Source organism: Coregonus lavaretus (genome assembly GCF_964263955.1).
Source record: "Coregonus lavaretus genome assembly, chromosome: 10".
In the NCBI taxonomy this organism is placed as follows: domain Eukaryota; kingdom Metazoa; phylum Chordata; class Actinopteri; order Salmoniformes; family Salmonidae; genus Coregonus; species Coregonus lavaretus.
In genome coordinates, this window is record NC_139997.1 from 50,566,121 (window position 1) to 50,579,943 (window position 13,823).

The 13,823-nt window shown below is 46.8% G+C and overlaps 1 protein-coding gene across 4 annotated transcripts in view; it reads right to left on the reverse strand.

Moving 5' to 3' along the window:
• Positions 1-13,823, reverse strand: part of jade2 (jade family PHD finger 2) — a 153,779-nt gene that overhangs the window by 19,162 nt on the left and 120,794 nt on the right. For all 4 annotated transcript variants that reach the window (XM_084170674.1, XM_084170673.1, XM_084170672.1 and 1 more), the window contains one exon: positions 1,338-1,455. In XM_084170674.1, the coding sequence (XP_084026800.1) occupies positions 1,338-1,455 (118 nt within the window). The remainder of the gene's footprint in view (positions 1-1,337; positions 1,456-13,823) is intronic.

The window sequence follows — 13,823 nt, forward strand, 5'->3', positions numbered from 1 at the left end:
TTAGCAGACGCTCTTATCCAGAGCGACTTACAGTTAGTGAATGCATACATTTTATTTTTTTCATACTGGCCCCCCGTGGGAATTGAACCCACAACCCTGGCGTTGCAAACACCATGCTCTACCAACTGAGCTACACCCCTGCCGGCCATTCCCTCCCCTACCCTGGACGACGCTGGGCCAATTGTGCGCCGCCCCATGGGTCTCCCGGTCACGGCCGGCTACGACAGAGCCTGGATTCGAACCAGGATCTCTAGTGGCACAGCTAGCACTGCGCTGCAGTGCCTTAGACCACTGCGCCACTCGGGAGCTACCACCCTCTTCCTCCGTCCCACCCTCTCGCTCCCCCTCCCTCCTCCCTCCCTCTCCCCCCTCCCTCCCTCTCCCCCCTCCCTCCCTCCCTCCCTCTCCCCCCTCCCTCCCTCTCTCCCTCCCTCCCTCCCTCTCTCCCTCCCTCCCTCCCTCTCCCCCCTGCCAGCTCACAAGAACCATCAGTTAGCCTGTCATGAAGGGAGAGTAGAGGGGTTCTCTTCTCACACGTCACGGCTGATGGACTCCCAACACAGAACACTGGGCTATTCCCATGTTCCACACACACAGCAGATGGACAGCCAACCAACGCTGAGTATAGTCAGAGCACATAACATGGATACATCCCGAATGGCACCCCTATTCCCTATGTAGTGCACTACTTTTGACCAGAGTCCTATGGACCCTGGTCAAAAGTAGTACAATATGTAGGGAATAGGGGTGCCAATGGGGACGCAGCCCGTGTCTGGATGATCTCAGCTTCCACAGTGATAGAATATTGCTTTGTGTCCACTGTCTAGTCCTTAGAGTGAATCCACTAGAGTGAATCCACTGGGCTTTTAGGGCTGAACACAGGGAGGGCCCTGCCCATCTGCCTCTGCAGCACTGGGACACTGTAACGGGCTCTGTTCAAATACTTTACACATGCATCCTTCCCTCCTTCCTTGAAGTCATATGGGAATGGAATGGAAACCTGAAGTATTCCCTAACTCATTACCAAGGGTTCCATCCCATTCCCATATTACTTCAAGGAGGGAAGGATACATGCATGTTTAAACAAGGAGATAAGAAGAAGGGTGCATTTTGAAAGTATTAGAACAGGGCCACATACTGCTGTCCTGAATTCACCCTTGTTCAGGTTATAACAGGAAGGAAGGAAGTCCCAGCAGTGTAATACTGTATGTGTGTATGTATGTAGTGGGAAGGTAATGTACTTGTACATCCTGTGTATGTTTCTCTTAACCACAGCCCTACACTGCAGCTGATGGTAGCTTGTGTTTGGGCTCTCTGACCACGTGTGTTCCACTCACCTCCAGCTAGGTCCTCCTCCAGCAGCTGGATCTGCAGGTGGAAAATCTTCTCCTGGAGGTCACACAGGGAACCCTTCATCTTCTCCCGCCGCGTCACCATGTAGCACAGGTTCCTCACCTGCCATACACAGAGACAGAAAGACACACATCACACACAGTCCTCTGAACCCATTATAATAACCAGACTGGATCTATAGCAGAGAGAAATGCCCCATTAAAACCACCCAGCTTCACCCTCTCTCTTTCTTTCTTCAGTCTCAACCTCCCAGACGCAGGGTAGAAGGGTAGGGGTGTAACTAGACTGCAGCAAGAGGTAGGAGCTCCAGTTTACAAGCCCAGGCTCCTAGCTAGCCTAATTCATTTACCAGCAGCATTCCGAATACCCCCGCCCCCCGCCTCACCTCCAACTCCTCACCCTGTCAAATCCCTTTCATATGTTTTCATGTGTGTTTATGGGGCTCTGGTTTGGCAGTGGGACAACATGTGGCTGTCGAAGGAGTAGTGGTGTGTGTGTGTGTGTGTGTGTGTGTGTGTGTGTGTGTGTTGTGGAGAGCTGGAGCGACTAGCCTCCCCCTCAGGAAGCTGCCTGGCTAGGCCATAGCCAACCCACTCTGGAGTAGTCACCAGTAACCCAGACAGAGGCTGGCTCACAGCCAGGGACAGGATACACACACGCAGACAGGAAAAAAAACACACACACACACACGTCTGTGGGCTCCCAGTGTGTACTGTGTCAAAGCACGTCTGTGTGAGTGTGTTTTTTCTATCCATTGTGTTTCAGTGTGCATCTTTAGTGTGTGACTAAGGATTAGTCATAGTGATGATGGGAAGAGGGGCTAGAGAGGAGGGGGTACGGCTGACAAGACAACATATATATTTTGGGGGGGGGAGAGAGAGAGAGAGAGAGCAAGACACACACACAGGCAGAGAGAGACAGACAGACAGACAGACAGAATAAGAGAGGATAAAAGTACAGCGCAGTCAAAAAGAAAACGGTGTCTTTGTCTGCCAGCCAGGCTGTGCTGTGTGAGGTGTCCGTCCTGTCATTCAGATGGTACAGCATGGCAGAGCTGAGCCACCCAAACACTCAACAAAGACAGATCTGTTCCCTCAGTCTGCCCGCCCGTCTCACACACACCGACGCCGACAGCACACGCGCACAGACAACGCAAGAACATGCATACAACAGCGTACAACAAAGACACACATAAGCAGAGACACATAAAAAAGGCACATATCTGATCTGGCATCGCCAAGGACTCAAATGGCATCTCTCAATGACACAGTTTATCACACCAGCCAACAGGAGAGTGCAAACAGTGTCTGGGAAGAACAATAGAGGAGGATATAATACCGGTAGTACTCCATCATCCATTTCTGTTGAGAAACAACACACACACACACACACACACACACAGGAGAACAAACATGACTGTTCTCTTCTCCTCTCCCTGCTATGTTTAGCCCCAGCAGGACAAAACACTAATTGTGTCCCAATGTATTCCTCTGATGGGAATAGTACATTAACAAACAGTTAACAGAGGAGATATGGCCAGCACACTGCCACTGTGTGGGAGGAGAAAACCACAGGCCTAATGTTTGGTATCGCTTGCTGCTAGTTTGCTTATTAAGTTGTCTGGTGGCCAACTATCCTAAGTATTCCATTACTTCTAAGTAGGATAAAAATAGATTTTCATGTGGGACACAATGTTCAGTATCTGTGTTTGATTATGAGTGGGGGGGGGGGGGGACTGTTTTCAACAACAAGTACCTCTCTGCCCCTAAGCAACACAGAGATAAATGGGAATAAGAGGGGGGAAGGGATAAGGAACGGAAGGGCTTCAAATAGGGGGGCAGACACTCCCCTCCCCCCTCTCTAATCTATGGCTGTGTCCCAAATGGCACCCTATTCCCTTTATAATGCACTACTTTTGACCTGGGACCAGAGTGCACAAGTAGTAGTGCATTATATAGGGAACAGGAAGCCATTTGGGACACATCCTATCAACCTCTCTCCTCTACCATCTTTAGCAATTTCTCTAATCCACACTATCCTCTCTCTCTCTACCTCCCTCATTTTTTCCCTCCGCCTTCCTCCCTCGGCCCCTGGATAGGAGCACAGATAACTGCTAAGTAAGGGGCCACTCCTCTTCTATAGCACACACAGAGCAAACAGCTTTTCACCAACTTTCCATTCTCCTCTCTCTCTACATCCTTATCTGTTCCCCCCTCTATCCCTTCATCCATCTCATCCCTCCCTCTCACTCTCTGGCTCCATACACAGAGGCATTAGTGGTGTATTTACTGTGTCAAGCAGGGCCAACTGCTCCCATACCACATAGTAAACAGATTTCTCTCAGTTTCTCCCCTCTCTGTCTTTTTCTCTGATCACTTCCCCAATCACACTCTCTCTCCCTCCTGCCATCCCTACAACACAGTAAACTGCTTTATTTTCTCCCTCCCTCCATCTCTCTCTCTTTTTCTCTCTCTATACTAGAATTACACATCCCTCTCCCACTCTCTCCTCACACCATCTCTCCCGCTCCCTGGCTCTGTAGCACAGAGAGCGAGCGAGAGGGATTGGGGATAGAGAAAGCATTAGTGATGTAGTAAGTGGACAAAACAGGGCCCGCTCCTCTCCTCTACTGCCAGACACCTGTTGATTTAATTAGGGCCTGATGACAGCAGATGCTTGGGTGACCGCTCGCAGTTCAGGTCTCAGAACGGGTCACCGACGCCACTCCCCTGACGATCAGGCATGGAAATGTGGCTGCCCCAGGCGAAAGTGCACCGTGCGCATCAGATATGATCCCACCACTGATCCTAGAGTTACAGACAGCGACTAGAAGGGCTTGCCAGAGCCTCAGAGAGGGAGAGGGGATAACACCTCGGCTGCATCCCAAATTGCACCCTATTCCCTGTATAGTGTATAGGGCTCTTGACAAAAGTAGTGCACTATGTAAAAATAGGGCTGGAAATTTCCAGGGACCTCACAATACGATTTTATCATGATAATTAAGTGCCGATACGATATGTATTGCAATTCGATATGTATTGCGATTCGATCCTGCGATTTTACTGGAATTTGATGTTCCAAACATATGGCTCACTACATGTCTGCTGCAGAGGCAAAAGAGAACATGATTAGTTTTAATCAGTCATGGAAATAACAGTGCGCAAAAAATTTTCACTCACTATTTAAAAAGACTGAGAACAAGCTATAGCATGAAAAATACCAGAGTTTTGGCGCAGATACAGCCGATTAGTGCTAGCTAACGCTACCTGGCAAGAAATACTTTTTATGTTTTACAAATCGATACTTGGAGTCAAAGTACAGATATAATATAGTCCAAAATAATATTGCGATATGGGGTGCAGCCCTCACCACTGACCCACTGTAGGGATTTACTGGAGCACTTATTAAAACAGTTCAGCTGATATACAACTAATGAGTAGAGTAGAGAGGGATATAAGTGTATATTGGTGACTTGAACAATATAATTCAGTAATGCCCTGGAGAGGGAGAGTGTAACAGCATCTCCCCACTGAAAGACTACATGGATATAGCAGAGACAAATTTAGTTAGTGTATAACCCCCTCAGGAAAATGTGTCAAAAGGGCAAGAGCAGAGTGGGGTGTCAGTGTGTACTAGGTGAATGTGGGGACGTGGATAAGTCGCTATGGATAAAAGCGTCTGCTAAATGGCATATTATTATTATTATTATTATTATTATCTATTGAGGTCCAATGATAAGACACTATAGTGGCTTGCGAAAGTATTCACCCCCCTTGGCATTTTTCCTATTTTGTTGCCTTACAACCTGGAATTAAAATGGATTTTTGGGGGGGGTTGGTATCATATGATTTACACAACATGCCTACCACTTTGAAGATGCAAAATATTTTTTCTTGTGAAGCAAAAAAGAAATAAGACAAAAAAACAGACAACTTGAGCGTGCACAACTATACTTGAGCGTGCCCCCCCCCCCCCCCCAAAAGTCAACACTTTGTAGAGCCACCTTTTGCAGCAATTACAGCTGCAAGTCTCTTGGGTTATGACTCTATACACTTGGCACATCTAGCCACTGGGATTTTTGCCCATTCTTCAAGGCAAAACTGCTCCAGCTCCTTCAAGTTGGAGGGGTTCCGCTGGTGTACAGCAATCTTTAAGTCATACCACAGATTCTCAATTGGATTGAGGTCTGGGCTTTGACTAGGCCATTCCAAGACATTTAAATGTTTCCCCTTAAACCACTCGAGTGTTGCTTTAGCAGTATGCTCTGGGTCATTGTCCTGCTGGAAGGTGAACCTCCGTCCCAGTCTCAAATCTCTGGAAGACTGAAACAGATTTCCCTCAAGAATTTCCCTGTATTTAGCGCCATCCATCATTCCTTAAATTCTGGCCAGTTTCCCAGTCCCTGCTGATGAAAAACATCCCCACAGCATGATGCTGCCACCACCATGCTTCACTGTCGGGATTGTGTTCTCGGGGTGATGAAAGGTGTTGGGTTTGCGCCAGACATAGTGTTTTCCTTGATGGACAAAAAGTCTCATCTGACCAGAGACCCTTCATCCATATGTTTGGGGAGTCTCCCACATGCCTTTTGGCGAACACCAAACGTTTGCTTATTTTTTTTCTTTAAGCAATGGCTTTTTTCTGGCCACTCTTCCATAAAGCCCAGCTCTGTGGAGTGTACAGCTTAAAGTGGTCCTATGGACAGATACTCCAATCTCCGCTGTGGAGCTTTGCAGCTCCTTCAGGGTTATCTTTGGTCTCTTTGTTGCCGCTCGGATTAATGCCCTCCTTGCCTGGTCCGTGAGTTTTGGTGGGCGGCTCTCTCTTAGCAGGTTCGTTGTGGTGCCATATTCTTTCAATTTTTTAATAATGGATTTAATGGTGCTCTGTGGGATGTTCAAAGTTTCTATATTTTTTTATAACCCAACCCTGATCTGTACTTCTCCACAACTTTGTCCCTGACCTGTTTGGAGAGCTCCTTGGTCTTCATGGTGCCGCTTGTAAAAAAATGTGGTGCCCCTTGCTTAGTGGTGTTGCAGACTCTGGGGCCTTTCAGAACAGGTGTATATATACTGAGATCATGTGTCTCTTAAATAAAGTACACCTGTGTGCAATCTAACTAATTATGTGACTTCTGAAGGTAAATCGGTTGCACCAGATCTTATTTAGGGGCTTCATAGCAAAGGGGGTGAATACATATGCACGCACCACTTTTCCGTTATTTATTTTTTAGAATTTCTTTGAAACAAGTTATTTTTTTCATTTCACTTCACCAATTTGGACTATTTTGTGTATGTCCATTACATGAAATCCAAATAAAAATCCATTTAAATTACAGGTTGTAATGCAACAAAATAGGAAAAACGCCAAGGGGGATGAATACCTTTGCAAGGCACTGTACCTGACTTTCTTATGAAATATAAGCTCATTCACTAGACAATAACATGTTCTGATTTAGAACAAGTCAGTTTGTCAAATTTTCTCCCTGCTAGAGCTGCCCCAGTCAACTGTAAGTGCTGCTATTGTGAAGTGGAAACGTCTAGGAGCAACAACGGTTCAGCCACGAAGTGGTAGGCCACACAAGCTCACAGAACGGGACCGGCGAGTGCTGAAGCGCGTAAAAAGCGTCTGTCCTCGGTTGTAACACTCACTACCGAGTTCCAAACTGTCTCTGGAAGCAACGTCAGCACAATAACTGTTTGTTGGGAGCTTCATGAAATGGGTTTCCATGGCCGAGTAGCCGCACACAAGCCTCAGATCACCATGTGCAATGCCAAGCGTCGGCTGGAGTGGTGTAAAGCCCGCCGCCATTGGTCTCTGGAGCAGTGGAAACGCGTTACACTTTACAATCTGGCAGTCTGACGGACTAATCTGGGTTTGGCGGATGCCAGGAGAACGCTACCTGCCTGAATGCATAGTGCCGACTGTAAAGTTTGGTGGAGGAGGGATAATGGTCTGGGGCTGTTTTTTATTGTTCGGGCTAGGCCCCTTAGTTCCAATGAAGGGAAATCTTAACGCTACAGCATACAATGACATTCTAGACGATTCTGTGCTTCCAACTTTGTGGCAACAGTTTGCGGAAGGCCCTTTCCTGTTTCAGCATGACAATGCCCCCATGCACAAAGCGATGTCCATACAGAAATGGTTTGTCAAGAGCGGTGTGGAAGAACTTGACTGGCCTGCACAGAGCCCTGACCTCAACCCCATCAAACACCTTTGGGATGATTTAGAACACAGACTGCGAGCCAGGCCTAATTGCCCCGACCTCGCTAAAGCTCTTGTGGCTGAGTGGAAGCAAGTCCCCGCAGCAATGTTCCAACATCTAGTGGAAAGCCTTCCCAGAAGAGTGGAGACTGTTATAGCAGGAAAGTTGGACCAGCTCCATATTAATGCCCATGATTTTGAAATGAGATGTTCGACAAGCAGGTGTCCACATACTTTTGGTAATCTAGTGTATCTAATCAATGGAAGATGGAATTAAAATGATGGAATTTAAAGTTAAAGGACAAAGACAGGCTACATCGACCAAGAGCCAACAAGTAGGCTGCTACTTTATATTCTAAATGGAATTGTTGTTGTTTGTAATTGTGTAGGACGAGAACGCGCATCCAACCTCAATTAGCCTAGCCAGCTAGCTAGCTTAACTAGCTTCTCACGATTTGATGCAGTCAAGACTGGTACTAAGTAATCATATTGGATAATAAATAACCTAGCTATGGCAGCTATTTGTGTAATATAGCGCAAGTCGGCTTGGTTGATTGCGGTCTCTCATCTCTCCCTCCCTCCTCCCTGTTCCCCGTGTCACTCGCTCAGAGTAGCCTACACACATAGCACGGCCCCTGCTAGAGCGTCACCTCTCTCTACCTCCTCTTCCTCGCGCTTTATCAGCTCCGGTTAACCAGGTCTATAAGAACGGGTGTAATTGTCCACGGGTCCGTTCGGAATGGGTTTCTATGTTTAAAATATGTATTTATGCATATCGTGTCCGGATGGGAAAGCCCCAGGTCCATTTCGGAACGGGTCCAACATTTTGGACCCGTGAAGGCCTCTAATATATATTATTACATTATATTATAGAGTGAGATAGAGAAATGCTGTGACTCGTCAACACACAACTGAATCCTGCCAAAAGCCAAAGCTCCACATATTAAAAAGACACACAGGGGAGGAAAGGGGGAGGGAGAGGGACAGAGGGAATGAGGGAATGAGGGAGCGAGAGCTGAAAAGTGGGTCAGACAGACAGCCCAGACTGTTGCAGCTGGATACGGTAGAGTGGTTGAGTAGGCTTTGTGAGAGAGGCCAGCTCTGTAGTGTGCTATGCTGCTTACAGCCATCAGGAGAACCTCCCTACCAGAATCCTCGTCCTCCCAGAAGAGAGCCAGGAGGAGAATTTATTCAATCACTCACTGACACTACGCCCAAGCCCAGCCCACAGGGGCACCGGGGGGTCCAGGAAGACGTCCTCGTCCAATCAGGGCTCAGAATATTTGACTGCTGTGTCAGAGAAGACCTACAGGGCCGGTATCTGTCTGGAGATCTCCCAGAGCCTTGCCAAAATCCCAAAGTATCCCTTTAATAAACAGAGTGACACTGTTCTGCTCTCTTCTGATCGGTTTGCCTATCCGCAGACAGTCCCAAATTGAAACATATCCCCTATATAGTGCACTACTTTGACCAGGGCCCTATATAGGGGGTAGTGCACTATGTAGGGAATAGGGTGCTATTTGGTCACTAACAGATTGCTTTTCTAAGCCCTCATCAAGGTTGTTTTTGGAATTAATGAAAGCAGCAGCAAAGCACATATGTCATGGCAAAAACCCTGGTTATGAAACTAGCTAACTGTTTTGTTAAGCCTCTCAGGAGTGGACTGTTAATATTACTCAGTCAAAACGCTTTGTGTGTGCAAACAAAAACAGGAGTGGGAGATTAACGTTCTGATTCCTCTCCCATTTTGATGATGTATTGAGCATGTGTGTCAGGCTAGTGCGTGCTGCTGCAGTATCAGAGACTGTGGGTAGTTGAGTAAATACCAGCCACATGGTTGGGGGGATACTGCTCCACCACAGGAGGCTGCTGGGGGAGAACCCTCATAATAATGGCTGGAACTGCGCAAATGGAATGGCATACCATTCCACCCATTCCGCTCCAGTCATTAACACGAGCCCGTTCTCCCCAATTAAGGTACCACCAGCCTCCTGTGTGCTCCACTGCCTACTTCCACCTAACCAGACAGTAGGGAGGTTTATGTAACTGACAGACAGATCCAAACTCAAGTCTTTGCCTTTGCCTCTAAAGCGCTGTAATGTGCTATGAAAATCCCATTCCATTGATTGATTGGCTGACCCAGGCCATTAGACCGTTAGCATCCTCCACTATGGGAGCACAACTATTAGCCTGTTAGCATCCTCCACAGTAGGAGCACAGCCATTTAGCCTGTTAGCATCACTGTAAGCCTGTTACCATCCTTTCCTGTGGGAGCACAGCAAGGAGTTTCTGCTCCACACTCCCTTCACAAGAGAGGAAAGGAGTTACTCAGGCTAAAATCAGCAATACTCCATCAGTAGAGAGCAATAATCCAGCAGGGGAGAGGCTTCACACAGCTACGTGTTAAAGTTTAATTGAGCATTTTTATTGCCACTAGTCAGGGGGTAAGTGAGAAGTCCATATACGGTGGTTAGCTGTTTAAATGAATAGAATCATGAGTGAGTGGCTGGCTGGCTGGAGGCAATATTGAAAGGATCAGTCAGATAGACTCAAAGCAAATGCCCCAATGAGAATAATAATGATAATAGCTTCAATGACAGAGTTGCTCATATCTCTGGGATAATGCTTGTGAGCATTACTGTTGTCCAAATTGCTAACCTGCAGACTGAACTGTGTGTGGCTTACTCTTTGCAAAGGGAAAGGATCACTGCCGCTACCTCACTCTCCAACCAAGGTGCATGAATTGAGGAGCAAACTTAAGTGCAGAGGAAATTCAGCAACTCTTGCAGAACATTGGAAGTTGATAAAAAAAAGCATATTCTTTGTACTGTAGCCTTCATCAGGGTTTTTGTGGCTAACTCTTAGACAGTCCTTGATGAAGGTTCTCCAGATGCTACTACTGTACTAGTTATGCTATGATAAATGTTTGTTAGCAACCTTTCTAAGCTTAATCCAAACAGAGTGAAGATAAGATGGGAAACTGTTGCAATCATTTCATCAAACAAACCAAGCAAGACTGTTTACCCAAAAGCTTATCCCAGGATCACACTCCACCATCAGATCTCTCCATTTCTACACACAGGTACCAAATTATTTATCCCACCTTTTCTTCAACCAAACCCTCTCTTCATACAGTACATACAGACAGTGATTCCACAATTAGGTCCCAGAAGACACACCCACACAGCAATCTGATTTAGTTTATGGGTGCAACCCAAGTGGCACCCTAGTAGTAAACTAAATAGGGAATAATTCTACAACTGCACCATCGAGAGCATCCTGACTGGTTGCATCACCGCCTGGTATGGCAACTGCTCGGCCTCCGACCGCAAGGCACTACAGAGGGTAGTGCGTACGGCCCAGTACATCACTGGGGCCAAGCTTCCTGCCATCCAGGACCTCTATACCAGGCAGTGTCAGAGGAAGGCCCTCAAAATTGTCAAAGACTCCAGCCACCCTAGTCATAGACTGTTCTCTCTGCTACCGCACGGCAAGCGGTACCGGAGTGCCAAGTCTAGGTCCAAAAGACTTCTCAACAGCTTTTACCCCCAAGCCATAAGACTCCTGAACAGCTAATCATGGCTACCCAAACTATTTGCACTGCCCCCCCACCCCCACCCCATCTTTTTACGCTGCTGCTACTCTGTTAATTATTTATGCATAGTCACTTTAACTCTACCCATATGTACATATTACCTCAACTAGCCGGTGCCCCCGCACATTGACTCTGCACCAGTACCCCCCTGTATATATATATATATATAGCCTCCCTACTGTTATTTTATTTTACTTCTGCTCTTTTTTCGCAACACTTGTTTTATTTTACTTTTTTAAATTAAAAAATAAATGCATTGTTGGTTAAGGGCTGTAAGTAAGCATTTCACTGTATTGTCTACACCTGTTGTATTCGGCGCATGTGGCCAATACGATTTGATTTGATTTGAATAGGGTGCCATTTGGGATTCAACCTTAAGTCTGTTTTTATTTCAGACAAAAGCTAATAGGCTCTTATCTCTCTAAGGCTGCTAACGTGTGGGTTTGCAGTGTGCTCCAGTGAGGATCAATGCTCTGTCAGTAGAGTCTTTTGTGATGGAGGTTTAGATGATATCCAATCTGACTGGGAGACAATGCAGGAAGGTAAACAACACGTTGCCACGATAACAACAGCCAAGTTATGGAGGATCGTGTTCGGTTGCATCGACTTTGAGAATACATGGATATGAATACAATATGATATAACATACATGTTTCAGATCCTCCTGTTTCCGAGAATTCCAAAGTACTCGTCAGATTTGTGTGTGTAACCAAAACGACATGTTCTCTCTTTAAAGGGATACTTTGAGATTTAGGCAATTAAGCCTTTTTCCTACTTAGCCAGAGTCAGGCGAACTCATGGATACCATTTTTATGTCTCTGCGTGCAGCATGGTTCTAGTTGGGGAACTTACAGGCTTTTAAAGTCCTACACCTCACAAGACATTATGTGCCAAGCCAAGAGGGCAAACCAAGTACCACTTCATATTCAGGACATAGCTGTACGTTAAGCGGCCCAGCTTTTCAAATCTGATCCAAGTACCTCAACTTTTACCCCAGAGAAATGATTAAATTCAACTTAAGCGAGGGGAGGAGTGGAGTACCATTTGTGTTGAGTGCAGTGCAGTCCCATTTCACAGTTGAGCTCGTTTACTGGCATTGTCTCAGAACCCACACTGTAAAATATTAAAGGGCTGGGTCAACTTCGGGGCGCTTATATCGCTCTCATTACTTATTCATGCACCCCCATCCAAGTGTAACTGAGTTAGTGTTTGTAGGCGGGTTGGGCAAACACTGTCAACCGCGGGCCGCCTCGGGCGGTGGGCCGACAGATAGATACTGTGCACAAACCTGAGGAGTGGGGACCGTCCTGTAGTGCTGAGGCAACATGGGTCATCCATACACAGTCACAAAGCTTCAGAGAAGATGAGCTGCTTTACAAGCCTCACACACACACACACACACACACACACACACACACACACACACACACACACACACACACACACACACGCAGAATGAAGAAACACAGCCAGCGTATGTGTAGGGGTATGGAGACGGTGTGTGTGCGTCTCACTGTCTTAACCAAGTAATTTTGAATTCAAGGTTTTGCAACTTGAATTATTTATCTGACCACCCTGGTATGCCCGGCCACGCGTTCGCCGGGTGTGAAAGAATATACGGCACTGCAAAATTAGGGCCAGCAGGTATAAATATTGATGTCTCCCCATCTCATTTTTTTATCCGTCAGGCAGGCTGATATCAGAGGGGTCTTTGTGTGATGTGAGCTGCTCATGCTGCTGCCACTCTGAAGAGGGAAAGAGAAAGGAAGAACGAGGGAGAGCGAGGCTACTACGTCAAAAGTAGTGCACTATATAGGGAATATGGTGCCATTTGGGACACAGCCTGCGAGGCGGAAGGAGGGAGGCAGAAGCCACTCGGGATCGGTGGGTGCCATTGAACAGGCTGACCGGCTGGCATTGAAACACAATGGGATTCTGAGCGATGAGACACTTAACAGAGATAAAGGGCCCTGCCGCGGTCTGTCGCCTGGCCTTTAACGTTCAGCTCAGGACTATGGCAGAAAGAAATGTCAGGGAAAATAAAGCACTGTACAGTTCAGACTGGCGAGTCAGACTTGTATGTATCAGAGGCAGACTTAGACTCAGTGTGGCAGAGGCAGAGTGGACTGGGCTAGGTAGGTTAGACCACGCTGGGGTTGTGGAGATGAGATGGTGCGGTACCAAGTTGTTGTTGGGGCTGTAGGTGGGCCATGAAAGTTCCCCTTCAGTCAGTCCACTCGTCATAGTATGGTATATGCCATTTAAGGCTTACTATGTAGTAGGGTTTCACAATATGGGGCCCCAAAAATGTTGTTAACAAATATTGCGATTTCACTTGCGATATACAGGTAACTGCCAAAATAAAGGAAACACCTCACTAAATGAGGGATAGAAAGTATACTGAAAGCAGGCGCTTCCACACAGGTGTGGTTCCTGAGTTAATTAAGCAATTAGCATCCCATCATGCTTATGGTCATGTACAAAAATGTCCAGTTGGCCATTATTTTGGCTACCATGGCTAGAAGAGAACTTAGTGACTGACAGTCTTTGGTCTCAAAGGGGCATAGCGGGTTTAAAGGGAGTGTGTGTGTCTCAGTCACCAGATCTCAACCCAATTGAACACTTATGGGAGATTCTGGAGTAGCGCCTGAGACAGAGTTTTCCACCACCA